General features: G+C 37.0%; 1 protein-coding gene across 3 annotated transcripts in view; it reads right to left on the reverse strand.

Moving 5' to 3' along the window:
- Positions 1–4041: 4041 nt before the first annotated feature.
- The window catches only part of cacnb2b (calcium channel, voltage-dependent, beta 2b), a 29750-nt gene continuing 17773 nt past the window's right edge, over positions 4042–16018 (reverse strand). For 2 of the 3 annotated variants that reach the window (XM_028441384.1, XM_028441386.1), the window contains exons 3-14: positions 15116–15238; positions 14896–15035; positions 14733–14794; positions 13206–13231; positions 13022–13102; positions 12857–12915; positions 11753–11862; positions 10504–10512; positions 10163–10314; positions 9975–10070; positions 9074–9247; positions 4042–6606 (exon numbers count right to left, since the gene is read on the reverse strand). In XM_028441384.1, coding sequence (XP_028297185.1) covers positions 5938–6606; positions 9074–9247; positions 9975–10070; positions 10163–10314; positions 10504–10512; positions 11753–11862; positions 12857–12915; positions 13022–13102; positions 13206–13231; positions 14733–14794; positions 14896–15035; positions 15116–15238 — 1701 coding nt within the window. In that variant the 3' untranslated portion in view covers positions 4042–5937. The remainder of the gene's footprint in view (positions 6607–9073; positions 9248–9974; positions 10071–10162; positions 10315–10503; positions 10513–11752; positions 11863–12856; positions 12916–13021; positions 13103–13205; positions 13232–14732; positions 14795–14895; positions 15036–15115; positions 15239–16018) is intronic. The other variant, XM_028441385.1, reaches the window with a different exon arrangement.

The raw sequence follows: 16018 nt of genomic DNA on the forward strand, positions 1-16018 counted from the left end.
GGCAACTTCCGGTTTACAAAATAAAAGTCCGTTGGAGCAACAGTATTAGAATGTTACAGTCTAACATCTCATCAGAGCTACAGTAAAATGCATGTTGAAATAATGAATTAATAAAAAAATAACTAATGAAACAATAATGAAAACAAAGTTTATACTTAATTGATTTTTTTTTTTTTTTTTTTAATTAAGCATTTAGAGAGTGCATGGCTTATTAGCCAGAACATTGGTTTCTTTTGTTGTTTTCCTAAAAAAGATGTTTGTTTTCTTTTGTTTTTTTTTAACTTCAGTGTATTGTCTGGTGTTACTTTCGTCTTGACTATGGGGGGCAAAAGTAACAAAGTGCACCATCTAGTCAATGTCAAATTTCACATAACACAGAAGACAGGATCATTTAAATTAGGTTAATTTAAACTAAATTGATCAGAACTTAATCAATAAACCAGCTCAGATTCAGCGAACCATTGATCCCTGAGAGGAAATCAGGTGACAATCATGCTGTTCTCATACATCTTTATATGACATAAATAATTAAAAAGGAGAAGTCAGAATAATCCATACACTACAATTTATATCTACCTTTTATTTGTGTGTACTTTATTTTTGACATACATTTTTGTTTAATTAAAAGTTTTTTTTTATTTATTATTATTTATTTTGTTTCCTCACAGGAGTTAAAAACTAATATTTAAAAAAAAAAGAAAAAAAAAAAAAAGATAAATATTTCTGGAAAAAAAATGAAAGTGGAAAAAACGGAATTTGGAAAAAAATAAAACAGATTTCATAGGGCCCTAAATATTGTCCAAACTGGAATATCACATTATCTTTTAAGTTAAAGTCATGATCCAAGTCCATCCATTATTATTATTCATAATTTATTTTTAGTGCCTGAGAGTGTCGCAGCTCCACAGTCATCTCCCACTCATGTGCATCATGCATAAAGGATATAAATCATATAAAGTAATAACCAAAAGTTAATTCACAGCCATTAGGAAACCTCTGAACCATCATTTGGAAACCTCTCTCTAAGAACAGATCTGAGTGAAGATGAAAATCCATGTGCAGAGTTTTAATCCTTTAAAAAAACCCAAACGCTTCAAAAAAGATTGCGTTTCATCATCAATTATTGAATGAAGATCATAATATGATGCAGAACAGTCATTTACAACACTACATGTGATATTGTTTCAAGGAAATTCACCAAAGTGTTTTTTTCAGCACTTCCTGATCTTAGGTTTCAACATGGTTTGTTCACTAGAACTTAAGCGAGTCATCTTTAGTTAGAACTAGGGATGTAACGATTCACTCAACTCCCGATACGATTCGATTCACGATACTGGGTTCACGATACGATTCTCTCACGATTTATTTTACAAAATGGGACTGTACATAAATGATACTATTCCTTTATTTTTTTGGGGAAAATACTGTACTATTTTCCTTTCATTTTTCATTGTCAAAAGAATCCCTTGATAAACTATTCAAAACAATTTAACTAAAAAATAATCTTGAATGAAATAAATAAAGGAATAAAACAAATGAAGAAGAAGCCTAATAATTTACATTCTGGTTCTATAATAAAAAAACAATACAAAACTGTGTAATAGTTCTTTTTCTTTTTAAAAGTGCAACTGAAAATGTATTTTGTGCCTTAACAATTGGACTTAAAAAAAAAAAAAAAACAGTCATTGCATTGCATTTGCTTCAGATATTTGTTTGGACCAGCAGAGGGCGCTGGTAACCCAGTGGTCGGTTGGCATGCAGATATTATAGCAGTGAAGAAGAGATGCTATGCTAGCAGACAGAGCTAATAGAAAAACGTGACTTTTACAGATATTCACGTAATATTACAGATATTCTTTCAGTGCCAAAGGGGTAAGGAATCATTTATGAACATGTTTAAGAGGAGAAGGCGGCCAGAAAGAAAGTAGTAGCAGATTCCGCCCGCCGCCAACACTTCTGGTTAAAAAAAGTATTGCGATTCAATTTTCACAGCATCGATGTAAATCGTGATATCAATGAATCGATTTTTAACTGCCTCACGATTAATTGTTACATCCCTAGTTAGAACTACTACTCAGTATTTACATGTGCCTGTGTTTCCGAATAATTAATTGTTTGTTCAGTAACTGGGATGGTGTGGTTTGTGTGTTAGCGGGCAGAGAATCAGGAGGGGGGATTGTGATTCCAATATTGTAAGAGGGTACACCCCCTTCAAAGGTAGAAACACCCCCTTCTTCTTATTCGCTTCTGAATTGTAACTTAAAGTCCGGTCTAGATCGGTATTTCATCCGACCAGAAGCAAAAAGGGTTAGGATTAGGATTAAGGTTGCTTCTACTTCTACAAATTCAAGTAGAGGAAATGACGTTTTTTCAAACCCTTTCTGATTGGTTGATGAAAAGGTACTGCAACCTCCACTAAGGTGGTTTTGTAGCCCATCCAAAACACCCCACAGCTGGCCCGACCCTGCTCTGTGATTCAGGAAGGGACTCGATATAGCACATGTGATTAACCACACCTGTTTTAAACTCCAGGAAATGACTGTAAGTATACAGAGCAGTCTGCTGGGATGGACAACACTCCAGCAGAGGAGAAACTGTGTACAGACTAGGGGTGGGCGATATGGGAAAAATATCGTATCACAATTTTTTCTTTGTGAAATCACGATCAAGATTTTTTTCATTCAAATCATTTAGACTATTTTATTTACTAAGTTATTTATCAATAAAACAAACCAAATCACCTACTTAAAATCATCGCTCTAAATGGAAAAAAGGAATAAAATATCATTTAGGACAAGGTAATTATCTTTCTTTTTTTTTTTTAAATTGTATGTAAGCAGGTCATCAAACTGGTTCTTAACAATTAACATCAAACAAAAAGGCTGAGAAGTTATTTTAGTCAGAGTCTTTTTACTTTGTTTAACTAAAGTGGTGTAGCATTAGCAACACTTCTTAGATAACAAGGCATTTTACGTATCCTGTTGAAGAATAATATATAATAAGAATAACTAGAATATTCCCTGAAGAAAATGCAAGTGAGGATGCAGGTGCTGGCCCACGTTGCACTGCATTAGCTTATCATTGGCATTATCTAGCATTAGCTTTAGCTTAGCAATAACATTAACCTAGCATCAACAATACCAATAAAATTGACCTAGTATTAGCTTTAACATAGCATTATCATTAGCCTGGCAATAGCGATAACGTAGCATTAACATAGTAATAGGATTAGCTTAGCATTAACCCAAAATTAAAATTGACCTAGCATTAGCTTTAACCTAGCATTACCCTAGCAATAGCATTAACCTAACATTAGTTAACCTAATAATTATAATAAACTAGCATTAGCCTAGCATAACATTCACCTAGCATTAACATTAGCCTAGTGATAGCATTAACATTAGCTGCTCTATTTATATTCTAGTTTCCAATATTGTCAGTGTTTAAAACAAACACGTATTTTCAATTACCTTCGTAACGTGCAGTGTCACGTGCAAACAGAGCGTCGTCATCATGATGTTGTGTTCAGGGTCTGTTGGAAATTCTTGCAACATTTTTAAAGGGACATTATTATTATTCTAATTATTATTATCATTATCAGCTTGAAACTAACCCAAATATACATATAATACAGTGACTCTTAACTAACATTATCTTCAAATAATGAGCCACACACACAAACTGAGGTGAAAACATTCAACTTAAATAAAATAAATCGAAATAAGGCCCTTAATTTCAAGTTGAGAACCTCTGATGTAATATAAATATTCAGAATAGTTTTTTAAGTGTGCATTTTTGATCAAAATGAGCTCTTTCTTCACCGTGCTGTGTTTTTCTCTGCGCTGTCACCAAACAACACTGTTTTTATCAAACAAAACATGAGGTCAAGTTTTTTTAATAGATTGGAACAACTGAATGCAACACTGCAGTGCAGTACAAAATAAAACCAGGATCACTGTTGGTTCATCGCGTTTTACTGCAAAACAATTACCGCTACACAGATTAGGTTACATTCTACTTTGTGAAACAAGCCTGCAGGGGTTTTTCTCTTTTTGTTTTTTTTTTTTTCTTTTACATGAACCTTCAGGGAAATCATGAAATATGTACAAATGCATAGATTGTGTCGTGCAAGCAAAGTGTTTTACTTTCCAAAAGATGCATAGTATCCAGCAGTGAGTGTCACCAGAGGGTATTGATGCTTTTTCACAAAGCAAATGCACGAGGACATTAATACGCTTTTACACTGTTTAAAAAGCATGGTGCAAAGTTTAAAAGTTGGTCCTACTTTAGGGTTTATGACAGAAATAAGCCTGAAATTTCGTAAAAAAATCAAATAAATTAAATATTGATATTGGAAGCTAGACAAAACACAGGGAAAAACAAACACTATGCTGAAGGAATGTGCAACATGAATGTTAGAACATCCATGTTGTACAGATTTTGGCAGTTTTACAACAGTTTTGGTACACTGAATATAAATCAGTTTCTGTGATATTAAATAAACCTGAAACACCCATAGAATATGATTATGAAATCAACTCATAAAAAGGCTCGACATCATTGACATGTTTAAATATTCGGCTGTTTGTGGGATATCAGATTTTTTATGGGTTACGTCGTTAGTTCCAGGGGCCATTTCATACCCTTAAGATGATTGTTGTGCACTAGTTACTGTGTTCATTGCAGGGTGGCATTGTAGAAAAAATCCTCACGTTTTTCATTAAATCTCATGTGTTTTGTGAGAGAATTAACTTGTTTTTTTTATTAAAAGTGCGATTAAAGTAAAAATTTTGCATGTTTAGTTTTTTTTCAACTAATCCTAGTCTTTTTCCTTTTCCAAAATAATGAACATGTTAGGTAATCTGAGGTGAAGGTAAACCATTTAAGATAAAAGCCCATCTTTAAAAAACAATATGTGTGTTGGTGTTTTCTTAAGCACAAATCTTCTAAAAAGTACATGAAACGATTTGAGGCTAAACTTATTATGAATATCAATTATAAGAAATAACGGACAAAAAAAATAAAATAAATAATGAACTTTTTCATAGTGTTAGCTAATCAATAACTCACTAGCTCTGTGTTTAAATCAAACTTTTTGTGAAGTAATAAATGCTTTTTTTTTTTCCTTCTTCTTAAAATTGTTCTTTCAACAAACGAATACTTATTACCCGAGTTTTATTTCACCGTCGAGGTAGAGCATATCAACATTGAAGCATTGCTATTATTTTTCTTTAGTTGTCCACTGTAGTGAACCTGCCATACAATTCTGAAATGAAATATATTTATTTCTAACAAATTTCAACTAATTTGATGTTTATTTAGCTTTAAAATGTTGGGAAACAAAAAAAAAGATGGTTCTCGGGAGGAATTATACATAAATCCCTTACAATATCCTACATGTGAAACAATAAGTTAGAGATATTAGTAACTCCTGGATTCAATTCGCGACAAATTCCTCAAAATTTGCATTTTTTTTTGTTTTACATTTTAAAATTTTTGCAGGATTTATTCCTTCCTGTATACGGAAAAAGTAATTTTGATGGGATTATCCAGACCTGTTACAAACAAATTGCATTTAGAAATGCGTCTAATAAACAGGTGTTATGAATGCTTGTGTTATGAAGTTTCATTGAATCTGTGAATTTGGAGTGACTGAGATTTGTAGAAGTTACTTTTTTGCTGCCATTCTTAGTTCTCCGGTCTAAACCGGATGTTCTGGCTGGTCATATTTGCCCCGAGAGCCTTAAGTTTGACATGCTTGGGTTAGTAACTGGTCCTAAAAGGTTTGAGAAACACTAATAAAGAACAAAGAAGGGAGTCTTGAGGTGAAATTGTGCTAAATGTCAACACTTGCAAACAACGGTAAAAAAACCCCTGTAAATACTGGATATAATCAGCAGCAGAATCCCATGCAGCAGTTTTAAGCAGTAACCACGGTCACGAGTGGAGATAAGAGTCTCTGTGCAAATGTCTGGAGTCTCTGTCTCGTCCTCGGTCGCGCTCTCTGTCCCTGTCCTTGTGCCGCTCTCTGTCGTAGTGATGGTGGGAGTTGTGGCTGTTGACGTGGTGCGTCTGTGGGGCAGTGTGAACGTGTGGCCTGTGATGCCGGTTGCGTGAGTTGTTGTTGTGCTCCTGCTCGTATTCCTCCTCGGCCTGGGGCTGGCTGTTTCCACGGTGTTGGTGGTGTTGGTGGTGATGGTGGTGGCGGTGTTGGTGTTGATGGTTGCTGCTGTTGTGATGATGGTGGTGGTGGTTTTGCACCCTGTGGTTGTAGTGGATCTCCTCCTCTTCCTCCTCCTGCCCCGCATCCTCCAGCCTCTGAGTGTGAACTCTGTTGGGCGGCTGTGTGTCGGGGGCTGCAGGTGTCTGGTTGTGACCGTGCTGCTCCGTCCGGCGGTGGTGGTGATGGTGGTGATGGTGGTGGCTGTGCTGGGGTCTTTTTGGCTCCGTCTTATGGAGAAGCTCCTCCTCTTCCTCCTCCGCCACCTCCTTTTGGTCCTCCCTCACCCTGTCCTCCTGGTTCGGGGCTAAAGGAGACTCCTGGTCCAGGTGGTTCTCATGGGAGCCCTTCCTTTTGGAGGCAGTGGACCTTTTTTTCTGCTCCTCCTGTTTTACAAACACAGGATTATCATTAAAAAAAACCTTTAAAGACATCTTTAAAGAACAGCTTGGTGCATTTTTTTTAGTGCAGTTTCTCTGTCATTGTGTTCTAGAGAAGATATAAACAGCAGGTCCTAGGCCTGGGCACTATATTGAGATTCAATATATATTAAGTTTTTTATTTTGGCGATATAGAAAATTTTAATTTTATATCTAATTTTTTGCCCATTCTCTGTAATTCTCATGACTAATTTCGCCTACATTGCTCTTTTTCTTTTCTCTTCTTCTTTGTATTATTCTGTTTTTAATGTATTGCACTCTTTTTATTATTTTGTTTTTATTGTAAAGTGTCCTTGGGTGGCCTGAAAGGTGCTTTTAAATAAAATGAATTAATGTGCATGTGTGGTATTTTAATCAGTAAATTTAAATCAGCATTGTCTTTCTGGTAAGACTTTATTGAGTTTCAAATATCGAGATTTGTATCGTAAAAAAAATATCGAGACATGACTTTTGGTCCATATCGTCCAGCCCTAGATCACCTTAACAAGGTTAAGGTGATCAGATATTACCTGAGGTCCCTGAATAAGTAAACCATGTTCTTATAGAAGAGGTTGAACATTTACCTTCAATACTATCCAATAATAGATAAAAGCATACTGGTGAGTATTAGTGCAACATTCCAGGCTTTTTTTTTTAAAGTTGCACACTTTCCATGGGAACAAACGTGAAATTTCCAAAATTGAAAATTTTGGAAATTTTAACAATGTTTATTAGGGATGTTAAAAATAGTTGGGATAATATATTTTAAAATCATCTTGACTTAAACAAAGTATACTTGAGACTTGGGCCAGGAAGAGGCCATTGCATTGTTTTTAATTGTCAAATAAGGGTTCAATGAGATGAGTAATATTTTACAAAAGTGTGATGATGTGATTTTGTGAAAGAACTGATTGTTCACTTAAATAATTGAACCAACACTGCGCTGTTTGTGCTTAAAGAGCAGTTATTGGTGTCGGTTCTGCATTTTTTGCCACTTTCATTTTCTGTTATAAAGGTAGAGTTGAAATCACATTTTTGATGTTTACGATTATATTACTTTCGACAAGTCCTAAAAAACAATACGGTTACAAGACTTGAATATTATGGTAAAGTTATACTTAAAAATAAATCTGGAATAATGTTGTCAATTGTATTATTTTTGCATGGAAGCGCTATATACAGTATGCTTAAATATGGTACAGTTATTTAAAATTACTCCAGAAAATATTCATTTAACTCCAATAAATAATTCTCATGAAAAGTTTCTATTTTTGAATATTCCCAAAAGTTTCCAAGCCAAATGTCCCGCCCTTAACAACCATAAAAATCCTTAGAAATATTTCTGTTTGTTATTCCAGATGTTGGAGACCAAATCCTTTCCTCGGTAAGCAATAATTTATCAATAAACGTTAAACTAGCAATACGTTTTCATTTATTTCTCCTACAAAAAGGCTTAAAATAAGACTATGAATCAGACTTTTTATCATTTCACCTCAGAGACCACTAGATGGCACAACACTCTCAGAAAATGCTGCAGGGGGTAATTTTGCTATAGCACACAAAAAGCTCAGGGGTTACATTTAGCAATTAAAGGTTGGTTGATCAGCTTCTTATACACACCATCAACACACTAAGTGTTTTGGAGCTGTTTTAGTCCCATTCTCTCTCACATTACATCAAAAACACACGCATTTCCTTAAACAACTGCTAAACTAGCCTTCCCTGTGAGTAAATAATAAACATAACGTACCTGCACTTGAAAACCCTCGGCCTGATATTTGAAAAATCCTCAAAATATTGACAGTCACAAAAAATGTTTTACATTGATTGACTGTGACCAAGCTAAGGACTTCAGTGAATTTATAGTTGGAAATAATACCGGTACCGGTAGAGGAATAAAACATTATTAAATATGATTACTCACCTGTTTATGCATAGAATTTCATTATGTAGTAGTTTCTGTGACAAACAAATATAAAAAATGTTGCCACTAATCATAATCAAGAGCCCTGAGTGAATGTCACCTTACAGCAAGCTATCAATGCTCCGCCTCCTTTCCTTTTTTTAAAATCAGTCCACGACAAAAATCCTCCAAAACTTTTTTTTTTCACCAAAAAAAGGCCAACTGGAATTTTTTTTTTTCATTACCTGGAATCTCCCAGGTAATGGGAGATTCCATTAAACATTGGCATTCTCACGCCAATGTTTTGGCGTGAGAATGGTTGGTGGGTATTACACACACACAGACAGACAGACAACAAAGTGAGGGTAAAAATAATAAATAAAGTGATGATGAAGGACTCACCAAAGCCTGAGCTCATTTCTTTGGCTTTACAGTGATGCATGATGGGAGGAGAGGAATGGGAAGAGAGGAGACATGAATGAATGAATGACTGAATGACATGGATGAATGGATGGATGTTATCTCACTTACTGGCACTGCTGTGGGACTGGTTGGGAGTGTGTTTTCTGCTAACTGGGCCACCACTGCATTGGCCGGCTCCATCTCTGGAGGGTGCGTTGCTCTCCAGTACGACTCCAGGTAGTCTGCGATGTGCTCACACGCGTCCGTCAGCTGGTTTTCATCCAAGATAACGTCAAACATTTCCTGTAGGGAATGCAACAAAACATAGCAACAGGTCCAGAGAGGTGAGCTCACATATATAAGGGTGGCTGAACACACATGAATAATTGTACCGGAATCAAGATTAATGAAATAAAATACAAAACAAAACAAAGAAATAGATATATGACATGATTTTGATGTTTAAAAGGAAAGCTTCTGCACAAAAGTGTCAGTTTTTTACATGTAAACAAATAGATAAACCATTACTTTCACTACATAAGACTTTAACATTTGTTTTCATCCATGATTGTTGAAGCTGCAGTTTCATTAGCACAATACTAAATCATTAACTTTGACCTCGACCTGGATTTTTCATGCACATATATAATAATAATAATAATAATAATAATACATCAATTTTATATAGCACTTTTTTGGACAGTCAGTCACTTTACAGAATTAAGGGACTATTCTTTCATTCCACACTTAGTGGTGGTAAACTACTATTGTAGCCACAGCTGCCCTGGGGCAGACTGATGGAAGCAAGTCAATCAGCCCTTCCGACCACCACCAACACTCACTCACACACTACATTCATACGAGGCAATGTGGGTGAAGTGTCTTCCCCAAGGACACAATGACAGATACCACTGGAGCGACTGTCCCCAACAGAAACACCTGGAATTCACAGTGGTCTCCCATCACACTACTAACCAGGCCCAGACCTGCATTGCTGTTGTTTACCATCTCTATATGAAACCAGACTCACCGGCGGACATTGGGCGAGCTTGTCTGCCGCCACAAGCTGAACATTGAGATGTTTGGTTTGAGATTTCCCTCTTGTCTTTATCAGTCTTGTCAACACCTAAAGCATAAAGTGGAAAAAAAGGGACATTTGTGTTTGCATTTGAAGCTGTGACATTGTTTAAAGGAAACCAGCGTATCCCCGAGTTGTACTTTGGGTGAGGAGATCTTCACGTAGACAAGAATCGGAGCCAGGGACGTCTTGGCGACCTGCAAGGGGTGGTTGACTGTGTCTGCGTCCAGGACCACCAGCTGCAGGCTGCGAGCGAGCTCAAAGATCCGCTCCACCTCCCCCTGGATCTGAGCTGCAGACGCACAACAACAAAGGAACATTAACATGCCTTTAAATCAGTCATGCACTGTCCTGAGGCTAAAGTCTATTTCTTCTATTTTTCTGACTATATTTAAAAATCGTTCTCGGGGAAAAGGGAGATGCACATTTCTCTTAATGTGCAGAAACAAAGACTAGTGCTAGTGCTTTCAGTCATACGTACCCGCTGTATCTGCACGGATGAGCAAGCAATGAGAAAGAAAAGAGTAAAGAAAGCCAGATAAATCTTATTCCCTTCCTTTTTGCACCATCAACATCTCATCATTATCTGACAAGAAATGGCTTTAAACAAGCAAATTAATTTGTTTTTTTTCCCTCAGAGAGACACAAACTAAGGTTGGTCACATGTTCTATTTTTGCATTTGCAACTCTGACCTTATATTTAAGACCTTTAAGAAAAAAAAAAGGAAGATATGATTTTGGTTTGCCCAGCCCTAATTCAAAAGGCCTATGAATTAGAGCTGCACCAAAACCACTTTTTACAATATCGATACTTAGGTGTGTGTACTTGATCCAGAGTACCACAAACACAAAAAATTCACAAAATGCAATGAATTGGAAGACAGATCTTATTTTTTTTCTGTTTGTTACAATACATGTTTATATATATATATATATTACATTAAAAAAATTAAAAATGACTATAAAACTGACTAAAATATTAGCTGAAATATTTTCTGCATAAAACAGGTTCCCCTGGCAGCCAATCCAAAAAAATACAATAAAAATGACAGGCCACCATTCAAAGCCATTATATTTTATATTTGTTTGTTTATTCAAGGGACAATGCATATTAAAAATAAGAGAATGCCAGAAAAACATGTACCTGTAAATATGCAGGATTGCAGCCAAAGCTAATTTCTATCCTCAGAACCGATACCCATTGGATGCAATGGGTATCTGTTCCTGGTATCGGTGAACTTTAACGAGTACTAGTATATTGTTGAAGCATCGGACCGATCCCTGATACCAGTATCGGTATCGGTGCATCCTACTGAAAATGAGGAACTCACTGCAATTAAGTGTGTTAGTTAGAATTTCGCCAGTTCTCTTTTAAAGCACAGAACAGCTCAGTTAAATCTTTAAGCCTGAGGTCTTTGTTAAATGTAGTGTGTTGTTCCTATCAAAATAGCTTTATGTATCTAAAATAAAGACACCAAAGCAGCTGATCGGTGTGAATAATGGTCACACTATTAGGTTTTATCAAAGACATAATCTCAGATCAACTACTGTGCTGAAATAAATTAACTAAACATCTTTGCTTATTCTTCAAGCTTCAATCTATGCTATGAAGGCATTTTTCAAGTGAGTAAATCATGGCTTTTTGGAGAATTAAAGAAGTGAAGAAAAACACATGTTTGAAAATGCCAGAAAGTACGGAGGATTACTTGCTATGACTAAGTAAAGCATACCTAGATGGGAGCGGGTGTTGGAACGGTCCATCAGCGCCTTTTTGCCGGGGTTGTTGAGAATGGAGCGTTTGGCCAGTGAGATGTCAGCTGTGACCCTAGTGATTGTAATCCTGAACAAAAGACAAAGTAACTTGTATTGTTTGATGGGCATTGTTATCCCTTTTATTCAAAGAGGTAGAAACAACTTTCCATCATAGTTAGCGAGTGGCTAAAAAGTAACAACTTGTAAAATAATTTAATCATCGGTTGTGTGTGTAATTGTTTTTTCCAAATAATTATTTGAACCTTTTCATAATGACACAAAATAAGTCACATTTCAGTGTTCAATCACTATCCAGGGCTCTTATTGTGAAAGGCTGGTTTTGAACTGTCCTTTTACCCCTTAAAGGGGCAGTATTATGAAAACATTACTTTATAATGGTTTTACTACAGTGATATACATCCCTTTAGCCTCATTCAGAGGGCCAAAGTTGAAAAAGTTCTGTTTCCTCCCTCCCTTGCTATTCCACATTTTGTAAAAAGTCAGCTCCAAATGGGCGAGTTGGATTTTCCCCGCTACTTGATGTCACCTAGCGGAAACTCCTCCTCCTGACAATTCTGGCTCCTCCTACCCTATATAAGAATGTGAGCTCCTCCCTCTCAAACTAGCTCACAGCTTAAACAAACACTGCGGCTCAATACTGAATATATATTATATTTTATTGTCAAATATGTAAAGCTACATACATAAAATGTGTTCTCTGCATTCAACCCCTTTCTGAGGAGCAGTGGGCAGCAACAGTGTCAACCCAGAGCAGTTACATTTTTAGTATCCGTTATATCGCCTCGTATCACCTTTGAATTGATCTGACGTGATTGTGACACAATGCGACGCAACGGATGGACAAATCAAATGATTATCACCTTAAATGCACTATTCCTGTAGTTAATAGAGATGAGGAGGAAAAAAGTGATTTAGCAGCACTTGTAAAGGCAACTTATGCATTCAGCATACAGGAAGTTACGAACTTGATCAGGAAGTAGCAGTCTCAGTAATAAAGTGGATAGGTGGTTTAATTTCAAAATAAAATGTGCATAAAACTCAGGTGTTAAATCGTAACTTACCTGCCTTCAAATCGATGTTTCAAAAAGTCAAACAGAGCTTTTTGCATCATGTCTGTAACCTGAAATTAAACCAAAAGCAACTTCAAATTGTTTAAATGCAATAAAAAATGTAATACAAATAAAGTTTAAGTTCAAGGCGCGCCGATGGAACCGAAGAATACTCACCTCTAAACCCTTCAGTGATGGTCCCATTAGAACCACAGGACGCATTGTAGGCACTACGTCATACATGGCCACCTGCTCCCCCTGTAGCCACAATAAACAACACAGGAACATGACACTGATGACATTTAAATATCAGCATTATAATGTAATGATGCCCTTTAAACACTGAGCTGTGATCACTTACCGGCTTCTTTTTCACCTGCTGATTGGCTGGTTTTAGAATAATAAAGAGAAAATATAGGATCATACAATCACACCTCTATTAACTGATAAACAACATCTCAGACACAACTTAAGCTTGGTCCATATATGAGAAAGAACAAGAACCAACTATTAAAGAACTGATATGAGAACAACTTAGATCAGCTGACATTACCTGAGCTTTAATAACAATACAGGCAGGTTTGTAGCTGATGGAGGAACTATGGGCAGATTCTGCAATGTGAGCCTCATGAGCCACTAGGGGCCCCCAAAGCAGAGTCTTTGGCCTCATCTGAGGAAAGTAAAATTGACATATCCTGAGTCTGTGGCGTATTATGGGATGATTGAAAGGTACCCATCATTCAGGATCTCATGCACCAGTGACTATTATAACTAGTAACTGTCATTGTTTACAATAATCTGAGCAGCTTGTTTGTTCACAATATAACATTTGAGATGACGGCTAGGCTTTTATTTTTATTTTCAGTTCCTCAGAACATCCGTCCCAATGATAGGTGGCACAAGATAACATAACTTGTTTCTGAGGTGAATCGTAAAGCCAGCATTCAGTGCATTCAAAGATAAGATGCACATGGTATACTGATTTACCCATGGGCAGGAAAATACCAACTTAAACCATGCCTACATGAACAGTTCTCACAGCGCCCTGCAGAACAAGGTGTTTCAAGGACAAAAAGCAAGACGAGCAACATAAGACAGAGATTAAAATGACTGATGTGCGAGAAAAAAGCCTAAAGTCTCTGTTCTCATGAAGCCTTTAAAGCTGCAGTATGCACGTTTTTTTGGGGGGCGTAACTTACGTCAATGCCTTCCAACATATTGTAATTCAAAGTGTTCTGAGAGGGCACTGGACCTCTGCACCTTCTCTTGGCTATCTTTTTACCCCATTCAGAGATCTTTTCATAAGCCATGATCCATGAGCTGTTTTGGGCATTACTATTGGCTGCTTGACAAAAGTTGATGCGCGTTCATGTCACATCAGTAGTGAAGGTGCAATGGCAGGCGTTTGGGCAGGTAAGGTCCCCATCGTAGCATAAGGCAAAACGGTGTAAGCAGCAAAGCAAGTTTTTAAGAAAGGAAGAACAATGTGGGGAAGCAACAGTCTAAAGACTCAAACATACTCTGAACGGACTTCGCAAATTTTACGAACTAGAGTCCGCGTACTTGTGCACTGGTGTTCGCCTGGGAGCTTTGGGAAAGGGGAGGGGCACATTGAAACACGCGCTGCTTGTTGAGGGATATGATATTTTATGTCACAGTCTTTAAGACATGCGAAAAAGTCACTAGATTTTTCGATAGTTGTTTTTGAAAAAAAAAAGTCGCTGAGAGGAGTTGAAAAGTCGTCAGATTTAGCTACAAAGTCACTGCAAACAGCTCCACCCTCGTGCGTGTTAATGAGAATGCCGGTGAATGTGGGGAGGGGGTGAGCGTGGTTGTTTTTATGCCAGTGTCACAGATTCTACATACTGCAGCTGTAACATGCACTGACCTTGAGAAGGAGGAGTGTATTTCTTGGAGTTCATGTCTTGAGCTGCTTGAGATGCTGCTTTTCTGGAAAAGGGGAAATGAAACATAGCATAGTTTAGATGGAAAGGATGATGAGCACCGCGTCACACTCCCCATGTATGAAAAGAGCCGCATGGAGTACTCACGTAGCTAAAGCTTTGGCAGCTTTCCTCGCTTGGACTTCCCTTCGGATGAGAATTGTCTCCAGATTGACTGGACTGGGGACGAAGCCCACGACACCATCCTCCTTTACTGGGCGTCCAATCCACCATTCATTGCTAAATTTCTGCTCATGCCGACGTAGAAATACTTGAATGTAACCACACATATTGCCCCCGTGTGTGTGTGTGTGTGTTTTCGTCTAACCTCTTTGACGTGTAGAAAGTCTCGAGCTTCGAATGTGATGGCCTGGCCTGGCACAGGGACGTTGTCGTCGTCTGCTGGGGTATACGAGAAGTTGCAACGCACTGCGAATGCTACTGGCTTGTACTGAGGACAAAATGAGAAAACAAAAGAAGATTTAGTAGTTTAATAGTCTTTATTTGGACTTCAAGGTTTGGGAGATATAAAATTAGGAATGTATGAATGTAGCATTAGTGCTATAAGCGGTTTGACCAAACACATATATCATGGTATTGTTTTAATGACAGTATTTGTTTTCCAAAGCAAAACTGGATGTTAACCACAATTTAAAATAATTTAGATAATAATTTGTGCATTGAATTGGCTATGAATGACCCATTTTATATGTCATAAGAAAGGAATATTGTAAAAACATTAATATTCATACCAACTTCCATTAAAAAATATGGTACTTTAAGCAAGGACTGAGCTACTTGTGAATGCTGCGAGACGTGGTGGGGCAAATAAAGACCAGTTCGATCACAAGTGGGTCGCAGGTTTTTGGCGGGAAAATAAACAATTTCCAAGTGCTCAAGTTTGCACTTCCAGTTATAAATTAGACATAATGTATGGAAGGCATGAACAATAGCTAAGCAATAAGTGACAGACACTTAAATGTCCATTGATTTATTTAGTTTTTAACAAGTTTTTATTCAATTTGGGGAGATTTTGTGGAATAATTTGAGAAAAATTGCAGGATTTTCATTATTTGGTAATTTAAACAATGTTTCATGTTTTCTATGTCATTTTCACTTTCTCCTGTGGGCCAAATCGGATGCTCTGAAGGGCCGGATTTGGCCCCCGGGCCTTGAGTTTGACACATGTGAGGTAGACAAAGTTAATACGCAGGAGACTTGTGCAACTAGG

This window comes from Gouania willdenowi, unplaced genomic scaffold (genome assembly GCF_900634775.1).
Source record: "Gouania willdenowi unplaced genomic scaffold, fGouWil2.1 scaffold_228_arrow_ctg1, whole genome shotgun sequence".
Lineage (NCBI taxonomy): Eukaryota > Metazoa > Chordata > Actinopteri > Blenniiformes > Gobiesocidae > Gouania > Gouania willdenowi.